The sequence below is a fragment of the Rousettus aegyptiacus genome, unplaced genomic scaffold (genome assembly GCF_014176215.1).
Source record: "Rousettus aegyptiacus isolate mRouAeg1 unplaced genomic scaffold, mRouAeg1.p scaffold_m13_p_5, whole genome shotgun sequence".
NCBI classification, from domain to species: domain Eukaryota; kingdom Metazoa; phylum Chordata; class Mammalia; order Chiroptera; family Pteropodidae; genus Rousettus; species Rousettus aegyptiacus.
Genome location: NW_023416308.1, coordinates 25,732,849 through 25,756,701, shown reverse-complemented (window position 1 = coordinate 25,756,701; position 23,853 = coordinate 25,732,849). Strand labels below are relative to the sequence as shown.

At 51.7% G+C, this 23,853-nt stretch overlaps 1 protein-coding gene across 9 annotated transcripts in view; it reads right to left on the bottom strand.

Moving 5' to 3' along the window:
• Positions 1 to 21,381, bottom strand: part of ST3GAL4 (ST3 beta-galactoside alpha-2,3-sialyltransferase 4) — a 31,788-nt gene extending 10,407 nt beyond the window's left edge. The window contains exons 1-2 of one of the 9 annotated variants that reach the window (XM_016139132.2): positions 17,040 to 21,381; positions 14,492 to 14,796 (exon numbers count right to left, since the gene is read on the bottom strand). In XM_016139132.2, the coding sequence (XP_015994618.1) occupies positions 14,492 to 14,542 (51 nt within the window). In that variant the 5' untranslated portion in view covers positions 14,543 to 14,796; positions 17,040 to 21,381. Of the gene's footprint in view, positions 1 to 439; positions 7,613 to 14,491; positions 14,797 to 17,039 lie in introns of those variants that run through there. The other 8 variants (XM_036221931.1, XM_036221932.1, XM_036221933.1 and 5 more) reach the window with 8 other exon arrangements.
• Positions 21,382 to 23,853: the final 2,472 nt, after the last annotated feature.

Here is a 23,853-nt window from a genome sequence, read left to right as displayed (position 1 = left end):
ATAGAGTGCTGTTTCACGGTAACTGTAAGACAAATAGTCAGCTGCCCTGTAGACCACTCTCAACGAAGATGACCTTGACTAAGAGAGGTGATCAGCACTGACCAGTCCCAAGCTACAAGACAACTAGACTTTCTTTGACCAAGAAAGTTCTGCATGGGTCTGTTTGTTCCCAAATTGTGTTGGTGTTACGCTAGGCAGACAGGTTAGTCTCAGGGCTTGCTCTAAGATACCCGCTTCCGTGATTTTGTTAGTCCACCCCCTCCCCTTGCTGGGCCAAGCCAAGAGGATGGCTTAGCAGGCCCCAGGCATTTGAGGAGCAAGGGCTTCTTGGGCTGGCTGCTGCCTCAGGACAACCGGTAGCCTTCTCCCAGCAGCTTCCCCACATTAATGACAGAGCCCCTGGGTACAAAAAGACAAGAGAAAAGTCGAAGTAGGATACCTGGGCAGGAGAGCAGGCATCTGATCCACTCATGTCCAAGGTGCACCAGCCTCTACTGCCAGGGAGCCCAGCTCACCCAACCGGCTAGGCAAAGCTGACCCCAGGGCAGGTAGGCTGTGTGCTCTCTTGATGCTCTGCTAGGAACCACAGTGTCCCCGGCTGAAGCGAGGTTGGTGAACACTGCCACAGAACTTGCCGAAGGGCAGACGAGGGGCACTGGTTAAAGAAATAAGGCCCTATCAAAGCAGCAACCATGCCTCAGGCTGCTGCCACACTCACAACTAACACACGGCAGGTACCCGCTGTACCAAGAGCAGCAAGACTACTCTCCCTGCCAAGAAACAGAGCATGCTGACAGGCCCCACAGAGCCCCTGGGCCCATCCAGGAATACAACAATGTTCCTGAGAAGGCTATGGGAAGATCAGGGCAGGCAGAAGCACAGGTTCAATTCTTATTGGTTCAGAAACCTCGATCCATATCACTGTCCTCAGTTCTACAGGGAAAACTGCAGCTACCCATCTGCACCTCTAGACTCACCTACCACTCCCATTCCCTCTTAATCCCTACACCTGGACACTGAGCTCCCACCCCCCTTTCTAGCACTGTTCCCCATCAGCGATCCCCTTGAAACCTTGCGTCTCTCCCTCCTCCACTCCCTTTGACTTATGAAAGTACTCAGGTCTCCTTTTTTCAGAAAACAAAACAAAAACACCCCTCTCTGCCTCGGTCTCCTCCTCAAGCCAACCCTGTCTCTCTGTCCTCGCCTCCAACTGTCCCACTTCCTTAACTGTGCTTCTTCCTCACTTTGCACTCCACCCCACCCCATCACCCCTGGCTCCCACCCTCATTTTTACACTGAAATCGCTCTTGCTGCAGCTGTCCGCAGCCTCCTTCACTTCCACTCTGTGAAGCCTTTCATACCGTCAGTGGACACCTCCTTCTTGGCTTCTGGTCAAGATCCTCTCCAGGTTCTCTTCCTTCCTTTGTGCTGGCTCCACTTCCTTTAAGTGCCAGCGATCTCAGGGATCTGCCCTTGAACCTTCGCTCTCCCCCTGCTTGTTTTTGTAGGACAAGCTCATTTGTTTTCAGAGGTTTAACTGCTTCTCATACCCTAATGATCCAAGCTCTTTATTTTCAGCCCTTTAATTTCTCTCCCAGATCCCACCCTAATATTTCTAATTTTCTATGGCACATCTACTTGGAGGATCTTAAATTCTTCAAACACAGCATGTCTCACACCGGACCCACCTCTCCCTCTCCCTCCTCCTTCCACGATCATAACTCAGTCTTCTGACTCCTCTTCCCTTCACACTGTCCCTACTAAATAGTTACTAAATATTATCAATTCTGCACTATATCCTCATTCCAGCAAATGTTTGCTCAGCTTCAGCTCAATGCTTGGCACCGTGGGAGGTTCAGGGGACAAAAAGTTTTATAAAACTCAGCACGAAGGCTACATAGTCTAGAGCCTCAGGAATATTCAGAATACAGCCCTCCTTCTCTTCTCACACCAGAGATTGATTCCAGATCCTACCCTAATTCACCTGCTTCCTAATTGGTCTCTTTACCACAAGTCTTTCCTCACTCAAACCCATGCTTTGGACCTGCCAACATGCTGTCTTTGTAAGAAACAATTTGGATTGAACCACTGTTCTACTTCAACGGCTCCCCATTCCTTAAATGTGGAGCCAAAACTCCTCAGAGGAAATAGGGGCCCTTCAAATTCAGGCCACTGTCCTGCAGGGGCATCTTCGACCCTCCTCCAGGCACGTGACAGGAGGCCCCTCTTCCTTCCATATCCTGCCTCTGCCGGAAGCCCCTCCCCACCCTGCTCACCTGATAATCCCATTCCTCCTTCAGCCTGGCTCAGAGGTTCCTCCTCCACCAAGTCTCTTCAGACAACTGAGGTTTCTAAACAACTGATGTTCCTCTTCACCCAAAATATTGTTTACATTTCGATTTTATCACTTTATAGGCAACATCATTTCAGAGAATTACTGCTTTTCATGTCTTGCCCACTATTGTCTGACCTCTGAACTCAGAGGCTTGTTTATACCAAGAGTCTATCAGAGTACCTGGAATACAGAAGATGTTTTACCACACTATAAAACTTTACATTATATTGTTATGTGTTTCCATATCTTGCACATGAGGCTGTGACCTCTGTGGTCCAGCGGTTCTTCATATCTCCAGACCTTATTATAGTGCCTAGAATGTAGCAGATGTATTATAAACGTTTGACATATGAGTAAGGAGATTAAAAATGTATTTCGCTCCTCGTTCATAACTGAAATGCACAGGCACTTACTAGGTGCAACTCTGTACATGGGGATGGGGTCTCACCCTCCTCACCATTGCTTTGGGGCCCAACCTGTGCACCATAGGATGTTGTCCTCAACACACACTAGATGCCAGTAAGACCCCCCACTCCCTAGCTGTGACAACCAAAATGTCTCCAGACATTACCAAATGTTGAGAACTACTCTGCTAGACATTTCAAGGGCTGTCCAAGTATGATTTCAACCCTATGAGTCAAACACTATTATTACCTCCATTCTGGAGATAAGGAACTGAGGTACAAAGAAGGCCAGCGACATACTCAGGGTTTTACAGCTGGTGAGGAATGGGGTTGGAACTCAGGCCACTTAGCCCAGACCCCACAGCCCGGAACCCCACCTTTGCTGCCTCTCACACCGCCCTGTGAAGGAACGATTCCCCAGCCTCCAAGATCTTTGGGGTGTCCGCCTGCTTCCTTTGCAGCAACTAGGGGAGGTCAGCCCTCTATCGCATCAAAGGCCTTCAGTGCTTACACCAGCTCTAGAAGAAAGCTTCCACTCCTCCTCAGGCAGGCTTCCTCGTGAGACACAGTCTCTAGGCACCCACCACCCCCCATCCCCCCAGCCCTGGGGCTGTGCTGGAAGCTCTCCAGCATGTTCTCAGTGCACACAGCTGTATTCACAGGATGACTTTTGCCCTCCATCTGGACACCAGACTTCCAGGAATGCTGGCTACGACTGCATTCACCTTCATGCAGTCACGTCCCACCACTGGCATGGGGCTGAAATCCCTCAGCTGGTAAGCCACGTCTTCTGGGCCTTGAACTTGTGTGGCTACACCTTTGAACTGAAGAGTAGGGCTGTATGACACCTGCTTACACACATTTCACCTCAGCAAGCTACGGCCACATTTATAGACAATGTGGACAAATTTTGATGGTGTCAGTTAAGCTACAGGGAGTCCTCTTGGCTAAGTGTTTGCTGTCAATATTCCAGAGGGGACTCAAGCTGGGCTGTGAATTTACTGTAATTAACACAACTGCTAGGTAAGGCCTTGGGGGTTCTACTGAAGGTCCTAGTCCACTTTAACCCATTACTCATGGGGATGGATGGTTAACTGTAATTCTGCAGAATGGATGGACCAGTCAACACTTCTCTGCTTGAAAACCCTCCACAGGCTCCTCATCATTTAGAGAGAAAGCCTGCAAACTTGCTCCGACTATAGAACACACATGACCTGCCAGCCAGCAACCCTCTGCCCTCCTTCTCCACTTGCTCTGGCCCCAGGCTTTCCAGATTGGGCAAGGTGCACTCCCTCCCCTGGGCCTTTGCACTTGCCGCTAGCTCAGCCTGGAGAGCTTTTCCACTAGACATTTAGCTCTTTACTCATCTTCTCCACCTCCCATCAAAAATTCTGTAGAGACACAACATTTCAGATCCGCCTCCCTCCTTGCAAAGATCTTTTCTGTCATTTTGTTTGCTGCTGTATCACCAGGGTCTAGGCTAGAGCTGGCACAGTAGGCTCTCAATACAGATTTGTCAAATTAATCAGTGGATCTATTCATCAAGGACGTCACTGTCACCGTGCAGGTGGAGCAAGAGGGGAAGAGGCCGTAAGGAAGAGAGGAAGCAGGTCAGATACCTGCCTCAGCCCTCTGGCGCAGCCCCTGACCAGACACAGCTCACAGACTGTGTCGTTTCCCGGCATCACTGACCAGCATAGTGTGATCACAGCGTGTCCGCTGGGCAGCCAGGCTCATTCCAGGCAGCAGAACAACTGACCAACTACCCCAAGGCCCATCAGTGAGCAGATGGGGGCATCTCTCCAGACATCCAAGCTCAGAGGAAAAGGGGCTGAACAGTTTTCCCACCGCAGCGTAACAAGGCTCACTACTCCTCGCCCCTGGGGTCCACAGGCTACCTCCCCATGAGGTGCCTCGAACAGCCCAGCACCGCAGCTTCCTTCATAAAAACTTGGTATCATTCATTTCATCAGCTGCCAGTCATAAGACACCAAAGGGAGCCACGTGAAAATCATACTTCTGGTGTCTGCCAGGGAGGGGCAGACGCTTTGAATTCCAGAGGAAGCTAGAGTGGTGTGGCAGGGTGGAGATTCAATTGGTCAAGCCCACGCCCAGGATAAATAAAAGGAAAATCTGATGTGGCCATGGCCCTGCCTTAGGTTCCTGGTCAGAGGTCCTTCCTGCAAGTTACTCTCCTCAGACCTCCCACCCAGGAGCTGATGAATTTGGCCCCACGGATCCAAAGATACAAGGCACTACAGAGTCGGGGCTTGAACCCAGCTCACTAACAGCATGGCCAGTCCCCTACCTCCTCTGGCCTCCAGACGCCTCTCCTGAAAATGATGGACAGCTCAGCCCGGCCCTGTCCCACATGACGGTCCCTGTGGAGTACTTGCAGTGTGGCTGGTCCACACTGAGGTGTGCTCTAAGTGGCAAGCATATACTGGATTTCAGACTTAGTACCAAAGAAGTACACTATCACCTTAAAATTATTTACACTGATCATACACTGAAATAATATTTTGGCTATACTGGGTTACACACATGGTTTACAGGAGTGGTCCCCATCCCATTTCTATCGGACAGCGCTAGGCCAGGTAACCTCCAAGATCTCACTCATCAAGCTCCACAGGTTTCCCGGGCTCCACATTAGGAAGGCTAAATCAGGGGTCACGGACGCCTAAGGAGGGGCCTCGGTCATTCTGATTCACCAGCCACACTGTGCACCTTCTGAAGTCTCCACACATCAGCCTAGAACACCCCTCTTTCCTTGTCTCCATCCTGTGCCCCTTGGCTATGCGGGCCCTGCGTGTGGAGGCACAGTTCAAGAAGATACAGCCACCTGACCTTTTTCTGACACTGGCATCTTGCCCCAGGACCTGCACGGGGCTGGACCTCAGCCATGCTTCGCATGTCACAGCTGCCCAGGCCCACACAGATGGCCACATCTGGGCTGGCCAGCAGGTCACATGGAACTGCCTTGCCAGAGCCTTCTCTCTTTTTCTGGCCAAGAGCTGTGCCCAGAGGACTGACCCCTGGGTCTCAACTCTGCCTCCGCCACTTGCCAGATGTGTGACTTTGGGGAAACTACTTAGCATCCCTAAGCCTCAGTCTCCCAGTCTGTGAAATGGAGGTAAATGGTCCCAGGTAGTTCGATTGTGGCGGTTAAAGGGATAATCCAGGTAAAACACACAGTGAAGGGTAACAACTAGCGATACTCCCATCTTCGCATACTAAGTAAATCCAAATGCTGCAACTGTGAAGACTGCAGGGTAAACGACATTATTTAAACACACAAACACACACACACACTATTTGTCAGTCTGTTCTATGGCCAAAAGTGCAGAAGACAAAGAACCTTACACTATACAGAGCTGACTGTCCACTGAACTGAGAAGGCCCTGAGTAACCCAAGGCCTCACCAACACTCCCTAAACATACTCTCCCCTTCCCGAAGGTAAGAATTTTAGCTTGCACGCCCCCTCTGTACCCTGACCCCAATGTGAAAACAGAGGCAGGGTCAAGGTGAAGGTCAACGCTGACAGTTTCACATCTGAATCCCTGTCAGGGCAGGAGTCGGCAACAGTATAAATGTTGGGGGCTCTGAGATCATTTTTGGGACCATGCCCAGGCCTCCCTCCTCAGCCTCTCCTGGTCCTGGCCACTCTCCCTCCCACACTTCCTTCCCCCACAGAGTCCCAGACCCAAATCTAGGAGACTCCTTGGCCCCCATGGTCTGTCTCTCCATGTCACCTTGTTTAACTTCCCTGGTAGCAGTTAGATCACACCATCTCCTACATTGACGAGACTGCACGCCCCAAAGAAGCAGGGGCTTCCTATAGCCCGCATTATCTCCAGCACAAAATTCAATGCCAAATCATGGCAGGTAATCAACAAATATTTACATGAATAAATAAACGAGCAAACGAGCAGAAGTGTGAACAGAATGTTTCACCAAATTAAAATGTCCCAGACCCTTATTTGCAAAGACCTGGGCATACAAGGTGCAGGGGATGGCTAGAGGCTCAGCTCTGCAGCTGGCAGAGCCAGCAAGTGCCACATATTCTGCCAGACAGATGTCATGAGCTCACTACCCTTGACTCATCCTAACGACTATCAGCTCCAAGGCTGCTGGGCCACACCATGAGCTAACACCAGCCAAAAAACCCCGTGTGGTCCCGGGAGAGCGACAGGCTTGAAGAGCCCGTCTTACCCAGGAAAACTTCCTTCCTCCTCACTTGTTCTTCAAGAGGGGCAGCCTGGGCTAAAATCCAGGGCCTGGGCCCCGGACCTCAAAGCACTTTTAGCCTCCTGGAAGCAGAGGGAAAGGAGCTGGGTTCGGAAATGGCATCCACTTCAAAGACAGCTATCTCAAATATACACATTGCCAGCCATGATAAAAAGCCAGGCCACCTCCCACCCTTAGCTACTTTGTGTTAAAGATCTTGGTTGATTTCAATAACCGACCATTTGGGCCTCTGGGTTTTTATTCTCTTCACACACTTTAAATTCCCACCCTTACGTTTTAAACTCACCAGTAAAGAGTAAGTGGTTCAAACCCTAGGCCTGCACCTTCAAACCTAATTAAAGCAGAACCCCAGGCTCATTCTCCCCACCAACCCATAATCCTCACTCTGTGGCCTGAGGTGTGCAGTGTTTATCTGGGTCCTATAAGTAATAAACCTATAAGTAATAAACCTTTATCACTGCTGAAGGACATCTTATCATAAGAATCACAAGGGTGAGTCCACCCATAAAACACTGGTTTCTGATGGGCTGAGACCAGCACTCAACACTCCTCCTGGCCGCTGGGTCCACTGCATATGCTACACAGGACACATGCAGCTGCCAATGGAGGCAGGACACTGCCACGAGACATGGATCCCAAGGACTGGCCAGCCTCAGGGGATATGTTGGGGTGGTGAGAGGCAGGGGTGGGAGGGAGGGAGGAGGTCACATTGGAGAAGTTGTTTTCTCTCTTCCTAGGTGCAGCATCTCCTAGAGATAGTGCCCATGCCCCTGTTCAGACTCCTTTCCTAGTGGGTCCCACCTCTGCAGAAGAGATTATCTGAAAGCTGCTCAGCCCCAGGCATAAACAGTGGTGCAGTGGTTAGAGTTCTGGCATTAGACAAGTTGGACACAAGGCATATAGTTTACAAATACTTGGAAATATCACTACTCTAAATCAATAAAAGACTAAGGAACCAAAGAGAATAAAGCACAGGACAGAAAAAGGCAATTCAAAGATTAAACTCAAACACCTAATGGATATGAAAAGATGTTCAACCTCACCAGTGACCAGGGAATGCAGATGAAAGCCAAATTATCATTTCTCGCACTTTGCTGGTAAGAGTTCATTGATATAATGGCTTGGAAGACAATTCACAATATCTAGTCATGCTGAAGTTGTGCACACTTTACAATCTAGTAATTCCATGTGCAGGCGTAGCTCAGAATAACCCAACCCTGTCTGGGTATATATACCCATTAAGGATGTTCATCACAGCACCGAAATGGAAATATCTTACATGTCCGTGAGTGGAGGGATAGCTGAATAAACTGCGGTGTGTTCATACAACTGAATACTATACAGCCATTTAAATGGAGGAAGTTACTCTAGATGGATCAATTGGATAAGCCTGAAACATGATGTTAATTTTTTAAACAGTACTGCAAAAAGATACATAAGCGTGGATCTATTACAGCCCTGCACCACATAACGACTTTTCAGTCGACATATACAATGGTGGTCCCATATGAGATTATAATGAAGCGGAAGAATTCCTATCACCTAGTGACATCACAGCCATCTAATATCACGGTGCAACACAACACTCACGGGTTTGTGCCAATGCTGGTGTAAATAGACCTACCGCGCTGTCAGCCGTATAAAAGTACAGCACATACAATTACGTACAGTACGTAACAATTGGTAATGATAATAAACAACTATTTACTATACTAGACTCTTTGTCATTATTTTAGAGTGTACTCTTTCTACTTCCAAAAAAATAGTCTGCTGTAAAACAGTATGCTGCTACGCAGGCAGCAGCCTCAACATCTCTTGATTACATCATTTTCTCTTGTGCTTGATTTAATCTGGTGTTGTTTTGCACAGTAACATGCTGTATGGGCTTGTAGCCCAGGAGCAACAGGCTCTACCACACAGCCTGGATGTGCAGTAGGCTACACCGTCCAGGTTTGTTAAGTGCACTCTATGACCTTCGCACAATGACAAAATCGCCTAACGATGCGTTTCTCAGAACGTAGCCCTGTCCTTAAATAGAGCATGACTGTACTCAAAAGTTAAAAACCTACAAAACTATTCTATAAGTGCATGTTTGCAGATAGGTAGCACTGCTTTGTGTACATGTGTAAATACTGTGCTTTGTGTAAGATAAAACAATAAAATATAGGGGTACACCCAACTTTAAGTAAGTATTACATTCTGGGAAGATGAGGAAGAATAGGACAGGTTGTAAAGACAAGGCTTTAGTTCTGTACTTGTGATATTTTATTTCTTAAAGAAGATGTAATGTGGGAAAATGTGTACATTTGTTAAATGTGGCTGGTTATTACTGGGGTCTGGTATATTATTTTTCATTAGTTTGAAATATGTTCATATTGAAAGAAAAAGTAGAGATTTTAAGACAAATTCAGAGGATATAAAAGAAAAAACCTGATATATTCAGCTACATAAAAATTTACATGAGTGAAAAGGAGAGAACACAGTTAAAAGACAAATGAAACATGGGGAAAATATCTGTAATATATGTGTAACAGACTAGTTAATTCTCTTAACCTATACTGTGCGATCAATAAGGAAAAAAAAGACAAAATATATATAAATTGGTCAAAGACGTGAATATACAATTTCCAGTAAATATACTTGGAACAGAGGAGAAGAAACTCAGCTGCACTGGAAACTCAGTGTGGCAGAGACACAATTTTTTACCAATCTTAACAGCGATGCCGCAGAGGCCCAGGAGCCTGCGCTGCCGCTGGGCTGGGCCGCCAGCCTCTCAGACTGGCCGGTCAAAGTGAAACCCGGGGCCTCCTTGTGGGAGGGGATTTGGCAATATCTACCAAAATCCCCTTTAGCCTTAGATTTCTTGATAGGAAAGATCTTTAGAGCAGCCCTATTTGTAATAGCAAAAGAAGGGCGCGACTTGAAAATGATGCTCAGATGCGTGAAAAAGAGGACGCAAACCCATGCACGCTGCTCTCACAGTCTATAATCGGTTTTCGAAAAAGCAGGTGGAAAACAGTGTTCTGTGTCTCTCCAGCTGTGCTCTTAACGAGAGACTTATGGGCATACATGGATGTGTCTGTACATCAATAGATTATTTGGAAGGATGCAGAAAAACGAAGGTGGTTGCCTCTCAAGAAAGAAGCCCTGGGGACAAGGGTCTGGAATGGAAGACACAATGTCTTCACATTCAATCTTACCCCATACCCTTTTGTATATTTAACTTTTTCCCCTGGTGAGTATGATACACTTTCAACTAAAAACCTGCTAGAAAGAGAAGAATAAAAAGTCAGGGATATAAACCTTGGAGTCTTACACACCTGGACCTCAATTGCGATAGACCACTCACTAGCTGTGCGAGTGTTAACACAAGTCACCTCTCCAGGTCTCAGATTTTCTGTTGGGTCACACGGGGATAAAAACAATGGCACTACCATATTAATTACCCAGTTGGGCACGCCAGGTAAGAGGAGCTCGAAGGAGCTCTCCCAGATCCAGTGGGCACGGGCCATTCTTATCCCTCCTAATGTCTCACTCCACAGCCAGAGAGTGGCAGGAGCAGGGCTGCCGGGCACTGTTATGGACTCTGAGTGTGCATGGCCAGGCCTGGGCGAGGGGTGAGTGGGGGGTGAGTCCAGTCCTCCTTCTGCTTATCAAACCACGTGTCCAGGTACAGGACGGTATCCAACTTCAGGGGTCATTTATTCTGCTTTATTGGAAAGCTCTGTATGGGCTAGCGGCAACATCATTTAGAGCAGCTTAATCCTCCCTCCTCTCCCTGCCAAGTTTAAAAACTGCCTCGTAGAAAAATCGGGGCGTATATGAACAGGTGTTTGCCAGAAGCAGCTTTGGCGAAGCTGGCACAGCCAGCCCACTGCTATTTACCTTTGTGTGCCATTTCTACCGAACTCATAAAGATATCTTTTTTACTACCAACAGGTAATTTCTGGGAAACTGACTCCTGCCACCTTTGGTCTGTCTAGAACAGCTGGTCAACACTGTGAAGTCACCCTGAGGACTCATCCTGTGTGAGTCCAGGAAAGCCATGGGGGACAGCTCCTTCCTCCCTTCGGAAGGGCTTGTTTGGAAGAACACCCCTGTTATGCCCTGACTCGTATCTCCACGAACCACCAAGAAGCCGACACCGATGCAAGAGCAAGAGGGAGTTTATTTCAGACTCGAGTCCGGACCGCAGTCCGCACACCGACGCAGCAGTGAGTAGGAGGCGGTCCCGAACATGGGGCTTCAGGGGTATTTGAAGGGAAAAATCGTAAGCATGGGGAGTGACGTCTTGGCGTTACAGGATTGGTACAACGAGCTTGTCGCTTAGCAGGATTGGCTGGGTGATGGCGCCAAGGAACAAGGTGGGGAATTTGGAGAGTTACTTTCCATAGTTGCTCTGATTGGCTGAGTCTAGGGTGGGATGATCGTCTCGCTATCTGCGGCTTTTCTGGGAACTGGCCTGTGCTTAAGATGGAGTCTTATACCTAAGATGGAGTCACTTTGGTTGTTCAGTCCCAAGGGCTCCCAGGACATGGTGAAGCTAGGCAGTTCAGCAAAACCTGGAGCCAACAGGAACTGTGGCCCTACTGCGTGCAGGGCACTCTCTCAGGCTCTATACTATACCAGCAAACACGGAAACAGGCCTGTGCTCTACAGTGTATACCTATGTGGGCAGAGATACATGACAAACAAATGAGGAATATTATGTAACAATGCTATGCACTGTAAGGCCAATAAAACAGGACAGTGGAAAAGGGAGAGCCGGGGCAGCTACCTCTCTCTGCTCTCAGACCTGAGTGAAAGGTGGTCTTGCAAAGAAGGGCAAAGCTCTTCTTTGGGGGGTAGGTGATGGTGGAGAAGGTTCCAGACTGGAAAGGAGAGCAAAGACTCTGAGGCTTGTCGGGGGGAAGAACAGAAAGAAGTCCAATGTGACTGGACACAGCGAGAAAGAGCCGCCAGTAGTGCCAGGAAGGCCACGCAGGCTAGGTGGTGGAGGACATCACAGACTGACTGACTACCCGGGACCTTGGACTTCATCAAGGTCCCATGAGAAGTCACTAGAGGGCATCCACAGAAGAGCAACACTCTGCATTCATTTTTATAAGACCCCTGGGCTGTTCTGCAGAATCTCATCTTATTTGGGGGAGTAGTCTCCTTTTATTACGACTTAGAGAAGAGGAAGCTAAGGCACAGAAAGATTAAGCGAAGAAGAATCCCAAGATCAGACAGCTAGAAAGTGGTGGAGCCAGGAATTAAGGATTCAAGCAGTCGACATTGCTCAAAATCCCTACGCTGTATGCCACCCAAGGATCTGGGGTGAGCTGTCTGAGGTCGACCTGGACTCCGTGGTAATAAGCTGGCTGACCCTGAAAAGGTCCTCTATCTCTTAGAGCCTCAGATTCTTCGTCTGTGAAATGTGTGTGGCAAGAGCAAGTTCTGGTAGGTGTGTGAGCCTCAAGACACATCCCAGGATTGAAAGCCCACAGCCTTAGTACAGGCTGGGCCCAGAGCCAGCACTTGGCCAGCGGAAGCTGAAGGTGACTCCTGGCCTAGGCCTCCCCCAGTGTGTGGCAGACCCTCTCCCCTCAAGCTCTGCTCATCCCAGCAAAGGGAGAGGTCTGAAACCACAGCCCCTACTCACTCTCACAACCATAAACACACTCAGCTCTCCTCCTGGCTAAAGGTCTACTGAACATGCCACAGGGGACACATGCAGCTGCCAAGGGGGAAGGGCCCAGCCAAACTCTGTCCCGCACTAAACGTGGATCCCAAGGCCCGGCCAGACTCGGGATGCATGCTTGGGTGGGGAGGTGCATGACGTGGGGAAGAGGGAGGAGGCCACATTGGAGAAGCCATTTTCTCCCTTTCTGGGTGCGGCATCTTCCTAAAAATGGCGCCCAGTCCTGTGATCAGTTCCACCTGACAGCCATCTCAAGAGGGTTTGGTCACAGATCCTCAGGCGGGGCAGAGATATGCCCCTTCTGCCGAGCAGCAGCCCCCCTCCACAGCTTCTGGGGGCTGCTGGGTCTTCTTTGCCAGAGCACTCTCTACCCACCAGGCTCCAGAAGCAGTACCCTACCACTTGAGCAGTGCCTTATTTCCAGAGCAATATTCCTTCTGCTAGTTACATCCCCTCTCCAGAACAGGTACTCCTAAAGTCCCCAAGCAGAGATAATATAGGGCAGTGGTCCGCAACCTTTTTGGCACCAGGGACCAGTGCTCCTATGAGAATCTAACGCCTAATGATCTGAGGCGGAGCTGAGGTGGCGATGCTAGCGCCAGGGAGCGGCTGCAAATACAGATGAAGCTTCACTCGCTTGCCCGCCGCTCACCTCCTGCTGTGCAGCCCAGTTCCTAACAGGCCGCAGACCGGTACCAGTCCACAGCCCAGGGATGTGGGACCCCTGGTATATGGCAATGTTCAGACCTGGGATCCCTACAAGGTAGATAAAACTCTAACCCTAGCCCATGAATGATGGCTGTCAGCAGGGCTCCGTTTGGGAGCATCTGGGAGCAATAAGAATTCAGACGCAGAAACTTCTCTCCCTTGGCCCCTAGTGCCAACAGGGCCTCTCTTTTGCAGACTTAAATCTCCCTCCCTCTGTCACCAGAACATCCGGTCAGCACCGCGATGCAAACTGGCCTGCAATGGTGGTTCTGGGAACAAGGAGATGTCCCGGTGTCAGCAGGGCAGGGCCCACTCCCAAATTCCTATTGGAGCCCAGGAGGGTTAGAATGGCTGAGAGATGAGGGCAGGAACAAGGAAAAGGGTAGGAATGGGGAACAGTGTTGTGCATATTGCTGTGGGTGGAAGAGGGCGGCAGAGCACCTGGTGGGGTTTCTAGAAGAGGAACGAACCCATGAAAAAGGAAATCAAGACCTCCATTTCTTGTGTCAGCCTACACGCTGCAGATAGAGAAGCCGGCAGGAAAGAATCTTTTGAAGTTGTTTCACATCAGTAAGGCTTTTCAATGAACCAGTTGTATCTAGGACTCTCCTCCAAGAAAAGGTTAAGGATGAGGAAAGGGGAGGAGAGGTGGCTAGCATTCTAGGTGCTGCTGGGGAAGATGCAGACCCTCGAGGCTGAATAATGGTCCCTCTGGCCCAGGGCCCAGGGCAGAGCAGGTGGGAAGGCTGGCTGAGACTCAGATTATCAGAGACAACCCAGAGCCACCTCTGTCCCTGGGCTTACCCAGCCCTCATGGAGCAATGAGGCAAATCTGTCTGGGCACCCAGGAAGCATCCATATCCCAGAGCCAGAAGGCACCAGAAAGACTCTGAGCCCCTTCTCAGGTCAACCCTGCTCTAGCCCACTCAGACCTTCCCATGTCAAAAACGTACAAATGTTATCTCTGTGCACAGACACATCGATTCCTGCTCAAATACGGGGGGCACACCACAAAACAAATGCACAGGAATGTGGTGATCCCTACACACACATACACACACACACAAGTATGCACCCCCCATCCCTCCTCCTTCACTGCCCCCGCAACATACAGCTTCTGGGGGCTGCTGGGTCCCCTCTGCCAGAGCACTCTCCTCCTCCATCCCGCCGTGCAGGGTGCAGGGCACCGTCAACCAGGCTCCTTTACCAGTCAGCTCAGGCTCCAGCCGAGTTTGTTTGTCAGGTCGTCCCTGGAGCTACCAGCCAGAGAGCTTCCAGAGGAGCTGGGAGTGGCTAAACCAGCCCTGTGGGGATCTCCTCACCTCTCAAAGTTGAGTTAAGGGGAGCCCTCTGCCTGGCCCAGCCCAGCTCCCAGGAAAAGTCCCTCCTGTCCCTCGAAGGCACTTGGGGAGGTGGCCTGTGGGGGGTGGGGGAATACAGGGGGCACTTGGGGAGGTGGCCTGTGGGGGGTGGGGGAATACAGGGGGCAAGGGAATGTCCTCGGCTGCCCACAGTCAGCCAGAAGGCAGAGGCTACTGCCCTGGTAGAGGGCATCCTGCCCAGAGGCCACGCAGTGCTTACTCACTGTCCTCCTTGCCTGTACTGGCACCTAATCATGATCTGAGTGATCCAGGTAAGAGCAACCACTCCAAGGCACACCCTACAACAATCCGGGAAACTCCTAGGCCCTCCCCAGCATCCGGCCTCAAACCTGCTGGAATCAAACTCAGAGGCTTTAGCAATTTCAGATCATCCAAGGACCCAGAGTGAAGGAGGTGATGGGAGGGCAAGATGGGACGGGTCAGGGCCTGGGGATCAAGGAGTCCAGAGTCTAGGGCTTGTTCTAGCAGGTCTGGGTTTGCCCACGCCACCTCGCCACAAAGCAGTGCCCCAGAAGACAGATTACCCCTAGGCAGACACCCTAAATCTATCTAATTAAAGGTATGCCAGGGGTCAAGCTAAGTGTCAGAACCGGGGTTCTGCCTCTCACGCCCAGGAGACCCTGGGGCCTCAACAACAGCTCCTCCTCCCTGCCCTTTTAGGACCAGTTCTCAGGTTCACCCATGGTAGCCTGGGGACAAGCATACTCTCTGGGCCAAATCAAATGTTTTCCAAGGAAGCCTGGTGCCAGAAATAGGCCCAGAGAAACTAAGTCACAGAGAAGACACAGACCCTGAGGAAACCCAGGTGATCAAGCTGCCTCAGAGGCTCTGACCCTATCTGAAGTCCCCACCCATCCTCTTGGCCTCTTCCGAGTACCTGTTTTCTCCCACCTGGGAGCTGACAACATCAGGGTCCTGGTACAGGGCACCTATACCCCAAGAACACGCTGAAGCCTGGCCAGCTTACCTGGCCTTACTGGACTGTCAGTCTAGCTGTTCTGGAAAGAACATTTTTTTCTCACTCTATTTGGGCAGCTGCAGGGGTAGTGATGGTGAGAAGAGAATGCCCGACTACTGAGAGAGCCGGGAGTGCAGGAGGCAGGGCCCGTGGGCCTCCGAAGGGGGTGGGCTGAGGTCCTGGAGCTGGGGGAGGTCCTGGGGAAGATGAGGGAGCCGGCTGGGAGTGGCCTTGGGGCCTGCCTGACAGGCGCAGGAAAGCAACAGTCTGCTGCTCAGCAGCACTATGAAGGCAGGTAGTCAGAGAGGCTTCCGTGGCCCGGCCTGGGGCCTAGAAGGAGGAACAAACATCTGAGGGCAAGGGAGAATGATTCCCATTTTTATGGAATGTGTTTGGTTACAGGGTAGAGCTGAGGACAGCCTCCAAGGCCCATCCCCAGACCCCATCCTGCCTCAATCCCAGACAGGTCCTACAGGGCTCTCCTCAGCATGGCCAGGTTTACAGGTGGGGCTCAGGGAGCGGAAGACATCAACATGGCAAAGGTCAGAAGACCCGGATATCATGTCCTTCCCACCCCAGGAGGCAGGAAGTAGGCTTGCAGGGTCAAGACAAACACTTTTTCTCCTCCCTCTTCCAGTTCTTCTCAATGCTCGCTCGCTCTCTCTCTCTCTCTCTCTCTCTCTCTCTCTCTCTCTCTCATTTGCCTCCCTTCCCCTCCTGGCCCTTGTCCCCTCTCCAGCCATCCCAACCCGGTATCTCCCTGTCCCCATCTCCACCTCCTCCCGCCTGCCTCCCTCTGTCCCTACCCCTCACCCCCGGTTATGTAAGGGGCCCGAGAACACACAGAGGGAGCTTTGTTGTCAAACCATATCCATACGGCGCTGGACTCGGCCAGCGCAGCTGTTCCCCATTCCCTCTGCCTTGGCAGCGTTGAGACGCCAGGCAGGAAGCCCCCACACGCCTCCATTTTGGGGGTGGGGCAAACACTAGCCCCAGCGCCCCCAGGCAGCTGAATGGGTGGCCAGGGATCAGTTACCACTGTGTGGGACCACAGAAAGGGCCCAGCTGGCCCCCAAGACAAAACAAAGCCACAGTGCAAAGCCAGGGTGACAAAGACCAGAGGAGAGCTCTGGGCTACGAGCAGGGCTGCACAGTGAGTGACAGGCCTGGGGGCAAGGGGAGACCCATACACTGCACCGTGTTCTCATCCACACGTGGATGCATGCCCACGTTCTCTCACACATGATCTGTGGGCACACTCATAGTGTGCATGCACACACACAGACACACATCAGCCCAAGAATGACACTGTGTGCTCACCTGGAAGGCGTCTGAGCGGAAACCTCCTTCCTGCTCTGGCCAGCCTCCTCCATCCCAGCAGGTACCTCTGGGGAGAGAGCTGGAGCTCTGGAGAGAGGGGAGTGGAGGGCAGAGGTCAGGGGCCAGCAAAGCCCCAGTGGCTAGCTCTTCTCTGGAGACTCTCAGGCTCTAGGACAAGCTCCTGCCCTTTGCCCAGGAAGATGAATAAGGAGGTGGGTGAGGACCCAGGGTGCCGAACTGCGGATCAAAGCACTCCACACTTTGGGCAGGCAGTGATCCTTCACCAACCTCAACTGCTGAAAGAGCCATTTCACTAGAAAATGCTGCAGCCACCCATAACAAGAGGCACCTTGAACCTCACAGCCCTGCAGGGCACCCACCCACCAAGTCTAGCTGCCACTGTCTGGACAACTTGGATGCTGAGATCTGGGGTGTGACGAGAGACAAGGGAAAGGAGGCAGACCTGAAGAAGGATGACTGAATCTAAAGGAGGAAATAGGAAGGAAGGCAGAAAAGGATTGGAAAAAAGAAAAAAGTGAGGAAAAGGACAAAAGAGGGGACAAAGGGAGAAAAGAGGCAGCAGGTGTGGAGGGCACAGCCCACACGGCCCATGGGGACGTGCCTCTCACTTTACAAACACCCTCCTACCACCCCTGGGCTCAGTCTCTCATCCTGACAAAGCTAGTTCAGGAGTAGCAGGATGGCGCTCATCCCAGCTCACCACCCCCCACACCCACACCCCATGTCAACCGTGCCCCAGGGACCTCAGCCTCAACAATCCCGGATCATTGGGGCCTACAGAACAGATAGGATGCGTGATACCAGGACCTCAGAGAAAGGAATAAAGTGGAGACAGGGGTTGGAATGGAGGGGCAGAGAGACCAGGGTCCTTCCCGAGGCAGTCCCATCTGGCAGGAGACACACTCTGACCTTGAACAGCAAGTTACTTTTCTGAGGCTCAGCTCCCTCTGTTGCAAAAATAGTTATTAAGCAGCTACTATGTGCCAGCATGGTGCCAGGTGCTAGGGATACCACAGTGAGACAGTTACAGGTCCTGTCCTAGGGTCTAAGGCCTCTTTCATCTTGTGATCATTTATATCATTTGTGCATCACAATCTTGTAAGGTGGAGCAGATAGTAATACCCCAATTAACAGATGTGCTGATAGAAAACCAATAAAGTCGGAAACCTGTCTGAGGTCACGCAGCTGGTAGCGGATGGAGAGGACACAAGGGATGTCCTCAGGAGTGGCTCTGGCACAGCCACCTGCTTCTCTCGCCAGGGCCAGAGCATAGACACTTCACATCCTGTCTCCCCAACTCCCCACGCCATCACATAAAATATACCAGCTGGCATTTGTTGAGCACTGGATGCCAGGTCCTGAGATGTTATCTGAATGCGCTCTCATTCACAAGTATTAAGGCTGTGCACCCAGAAAGGATGTACCCTTTCTACAAGAAGACAGCTCATGGCCCCTCCCAGCCACCACCAACAGCACTGCCCCCCGACCTGTCTGTGGTTGGTGGTTCCGCTCTACCCCTCTGCAGTCTATCTGGGCTCAGCCCAGCACAGGACCCCCTCATGTCACAGAAGACTCTGATGTTGGGACAGGAGGTGAGGTTAGGACCAGTCTGTGCAAGAACCTAAAGGTTGGGCTGAAGAGGGGGTGACAGGAACAAGAATGTGATCAGCTGACTTCGGGATGGGTGAAATGGAAGACATGCCATCATGAGGGCAGACTCCTGCCCATCCTACTTGGAGGCTCCTGCCTGCCTTTTCCGAGTCTGAAATGGGGGCAGGTCCTTCTCTGACAAACAGCTCACCAATCCAATGGAAATGTGTCTATGTTCTGGCCCCTCTCTCCGGGGAAAGGGGAAGCAAAGGCGGAACACAGTGAAAACAAAGCTCTATCTTCCATTCATTCAGCAAATATTTATTGAGCATTTATTACTGGTTAGACACCATTCCTGGCATGAAGAATATAGCAGTGAACATGACGGACAGGTTTCTGGAGCTCACACTAAAATCCTTAAATCTCATGGAGGAAAACACCTTAAAAGTTCCCAAGCCCATTCCACACCACAAACGTGCCCCTCGATGCCTGCATCGACTCTCAATCATCCCCGCCAAGGTCACTGGTCTACCTTGAACATCTTCAGTGGCAGGGAGCTTGCTCCTCCTCAAGCAGAAGCAGGCTCCTGAAATCTCCAGATGGCCACAATGAGGAAACTGGCGGTGTTGACCCCAGCCGCTGAGGCAGAGCCCAAGGCGAGGGAGGCAACAGAGCACTAAATACACTGTTAGCATGTGCAAGTTCCATTTTATATCAAGACAAAATGTGAAACTTCATGCCCACTTTTGCGGGTTCCATTCATTCAACAAACAAATATTTATTGAGCACTTAATACCAGCCAGACACCATTCCTGGCATGAAGAATATAGCAGTGAACATGACAGTCTCACCAGTCCATGCTCCAAGGTCCCTCAGCTTCTGCCACCAACAGTGCCCTGCTTTGCTTCCCTCCCGTGACCCTGGAGCAGTGGGTCCCCACCGCACGCCGCTGGCCCCACTTCTCTCCTGCTGTCTCTTCCAATCAGGCCTCCCTCCTCCTGGTCTGAGTAACCTCTAAGGGCAGAAGGAAAGCTCATCACTGGACTGAGAAACAGGTCTTAGAGGAGCCTCTCCAACCTTGAGCGGGGTGGCAAGGAGCAAAGGTACCCCCACTTGGCGAGAATCTGGGGACACCAGGCACCAGGAGCAGCAACCTTGGCTGTTTCCCGTGCTCAGGCCCCACAGGGCCCCTTGCCGTCCCCACGTGTAGCCCTGGTTGCAGGATGAGGCCTTGCAGCCCTGTGGGCGGCAGCCTAACCGCCTTTCCAAAGGCATAGGCGCTGGGCGGGCCAGATGGAAGCAATTACTATCAGGAAAGGGAGAGGTGGGGGCTGGGAGGGGCCGGCCGCAGGCGGGAAGAAGGGAAAGAGGGAGGAGAACCCTACCCTGCCCTCCTGGCCCAACTGAGAAAACTGGACTCAGGGGATAGGGCAGCTGCATGGCCGGGCCACGATGTGGGGTTCAGGGTAGCACACACAGCTGCAGGCTGGGAATCAGGAGAGTGTGCAGTCCCACTTTGTCACCGAGACACCGTGGCCTTGAGCAAACCCCTTCACACCTCTGAACCACAGGACAGGTGAAATGAGCTCAGGCAGCAGCGAAAAACTGGGTTGAAAAGTGCAGTTTGGAAACAGGCCTGAATATGAGTCCCAGTTCAGCTGCTTAGGAGCTGCGTGACCTTGGCCAAGTAGTTTAATCGTCCTGAGCCTCCATTTCTTCATTTACAAATGGGCTTAATGGAAGGGCTGTGTGAGGTTTACAAGAAGTGGTGTAAATAAGTGTACAGCATGCATTTCTTTTTTAAGTTTATTGAGCCAGGCTTTTAATAAGTGCTTGACTGATAAATGGTAACTACTTTTGTCATTTGCTAAGTCCCTTTTTATTATAAGGACAGATGTTGGCAGAGGCTGCATGGGCAGAAAGCACAGAGCTGATCGTGGGCACAAGACATAAACATTGCAGCCCGTGGGACCCGCACTCTGGAGAAGGGTCTGGACGCAAGGCAGAAACTACAGTGTGCTGGCCCAGCACTCTGCAAACTTGTCCTAGTCCCCTTTCTAACCACCATTACCCACAGTACCCTCTCTACCCCCAGAAAAGCAGATACTGGAGCCTATGGCCCACATGGGCTTTGCAGTGAAGCTGCAGGCAAGAAGAAGGGACTATCCAACAACTGTAGCTGCTTCTGGGCCTCTGCAGCCAGGCCTTCCTCACTACTCAAGGCCCCGGTGGACACTGAGGGCCTCGCCAACCCGCACCTCTCCTCGGCCCTAGCAGCAGCACCCTCAGCTCTGCTGGGCTAGGGGTAGAAGCCAGGGCTTCTAATTCTAGGGCAAACCACATCATCTTTCTGTGGAGCAGCTGTGAGATGATGGGATGGGCCAAGACAGGGCAGTGACCTGGATGTAAATCTCTTGGCCCTAGGCAAGGGGTCAAGACTAAAAAACCTGCAGCTCTGGACAGATGTCCCTCCTCAGCCTGAAAAGCAACCAACCCAGCACAACCCCTTAAGAGTTCAGCCCCTGCTGGACTCATGGGCACCAATCTGAAGCCTCAGGGCACCTGGCTGGGGCCCAGGCATCACACACTACTTTCACTCATAGCCACATCTGACCACTTCCTCCATCTGTAGGATAAAGAGCATCCATCTCTCTCTCGCTCTCTCTCTCTGTCTCTCTCGCTGTCTCTCTCTCTCTGTCTCTCTGTCTCTCTGTCTGTGTGTGTCTCTCTCTCTCTCTCTCTCTCTCTCACACACACACACACACACACACACACACACACACACACAGAATGTGGTAGGGGTCAGGCATGATTCTGAGGCCAGGGGCAGCCAGCAGCGCATGGCAGGAGGGCACTCAGAACACTGCAGAAGCGCTGAGCACTTTTGGGAAGGGGTGACAAAGCAGAGAAGGAAACCAATGACTACAGCCACCAAAACCTGCCTATCCTAGTCATTTCCTCAAGGCAACTGAAAACTTCAGGTCAAGTCCCTGAGGGCTCTGAGGGCCAGCTAGCACTTCAGGGAAATGTCTAACTTCAGGGTAGTTGAGGAGTCAGGATGAAGAGAGAAGGTCTTCTAAGATTTCTGGGGGCCTCACCCCTTACCCCCAGATAGCCTGCTCTCCAGAGTCTTGTGTCCATCTCCAAGGGACAGAGAGTTTGGCTGGGGTCTGGTCACCATCTGTAGACCTGGCCCTCAGTCTCTAAGACACTCTGAGATGCTGATCTGGAGGGTCCCTTTCCAAAAGACAGACCTTTCCATCACCTGTGGGCTGGAACTGTTTTTTGAATTATTGAGGTAAAGCGACCCTTCCCCTGGACAGAGGGTACACACCTTGGAGCCATTCGGAGAGGTAGAATTCACAGCTCCATTGGGGCAGCCTCTCAGAGGAGAGACCCAGATACAGTGCCCAGGCAGGGCCTGGGTGGACACCTAACGCAGGGCGGATGCCAGGCTGTGGGGGTTCACTGTGGAATGACCACAGTTTAAGCCGGAGCACAGAAAGGGGGATTGGCCTCTCTGCTCCTGCTGGTGAAGGAGGAAGTCATTTCCAGGATTTGTTACAATTGCAGATTCTTGGTTCTACCTAGAAAACTGGATCCTAGGAGTAAAGGAGGGCTGGGAGGGTGGAGGGGCCAAGGGACTATTTCTGAGGGGTGGGGAAGAAGTCACTGCTTTGGGTAAGGGGGGGAAGGAAAGGCAGCCCCGAAGGCACCACACGCTTCTTGGGCCTGGGCCTCCACTCACAGGGAGGAGGCCCTGTTGTCCTGAACAGCAACCCACTCCCCAGCAACAGGTGCCTCTCAGCCCACAGTCCAAGCAGGCAATTCTCAGTTTCCTCTCCTAACCTCTTTGCATCTATACTCCCTTCCTAATCCCTGTCAACTTGAACTGTAAGGGCGGTGGGGGGGGGGGGGCGGTGCTGGCCTCAACTGTGGCTCTCCTCAACTGCTTGATGGACCCAGGGCCAACTGAAACCTAAGATCTCTCCCGCCCGGTACACGGATGCTGAGGGATGGCACACAAAGAGCACTTGGAGTGGAGACAGGAGCAGAGCAGGGAACAAGTCAGAGGGACCAGGGCCACCTGAGCTCAAGCAGGAGGTGTTCCCAGACCAGCTCTCAGCAAACACAAAAAGCCCTAGAAGTTAATTTCTAGTCCCCAGTGGTTGGCACCTCTCAGGCACCCTCTCTAGAATTATGGGACAGCTTTGGAGAGATAGAGTGTGGGGGAAAACATGACTCATAGCAAACACAGACCTCTTCCTCTGTGCAGGCACCTTTCAAAGCACTTAACACTTACCAACTAATTTAAAACTTCTGTGGCAAATGCCAGGGCCAAAGCCTGGAGAGGGCAGGTGGCTGCCCTCAGGACAGCAGCAGCACTGGTTTGTGCCTCTACTGACAACCTAGCCCACACCAGGCAGGTTCCCAAAGCTCTGCAAAGGGTAAGTCGGCCTGAACTTAGCTTCCGCAATGTGCCTCCCTCCAGCGGTGGAAAGCACAGGCTTCCCTGAGAAGGCTGTGGGAGTGCCAGCCTGTGGGTGGCCATGAGGTCAGACGTGCACACTAAGCACCCCAACAAGGCCTACACCCCAGCCTTCAGGAAGGAGCCCCCCAAAACCTTGGGACCCAGTCTGAAACAGCAGATTAGGCCTCCAATGGCCCATAGGAGCCTTCCCCAGGAAGGGGGATGGAGGGGTAGTACTAGTCCTAGCAGACATGTTGGCAGCTCCTGGATGGCCCTGCCAACGGGCACCCTCCCGCTCCCCGGAAGGCACCTAAAGCAGAAAGCTGAACTCAGGGTTTCTGCCCCTATCCGTACCCCACCTTCACACCAATCCTCCCAACTGCCCACCGCCCAGACAGCTCTGAGCATAGTGGCCTAGGCCCAAAGACCCCCACAATGTGAACTTGGTGTCCTGGGCACAGCCAGCCTGCAGCTAGCAACCTCCACCTTTCGGCTCTGCTAGGCGACCTTGTGACTCCTTCACACAGCCGGACCCAGCAAAGCCTGCCACCTTCAGCAAAGCCAGCCCACGGACCTCCTGGGCTTGATGGGGGTAGTCGTGAGAGAAACCATGGCTCAGAGGATGCTGAGGGTGGGGCGCCACTTCAGCCTGGGCGCAGAGTGTGAACTGGAAACTTTCCGGGTAAGAGGACCGTCCCGTTTGCTCCCTCTTAGGGAGCGAGAGAAACAGCT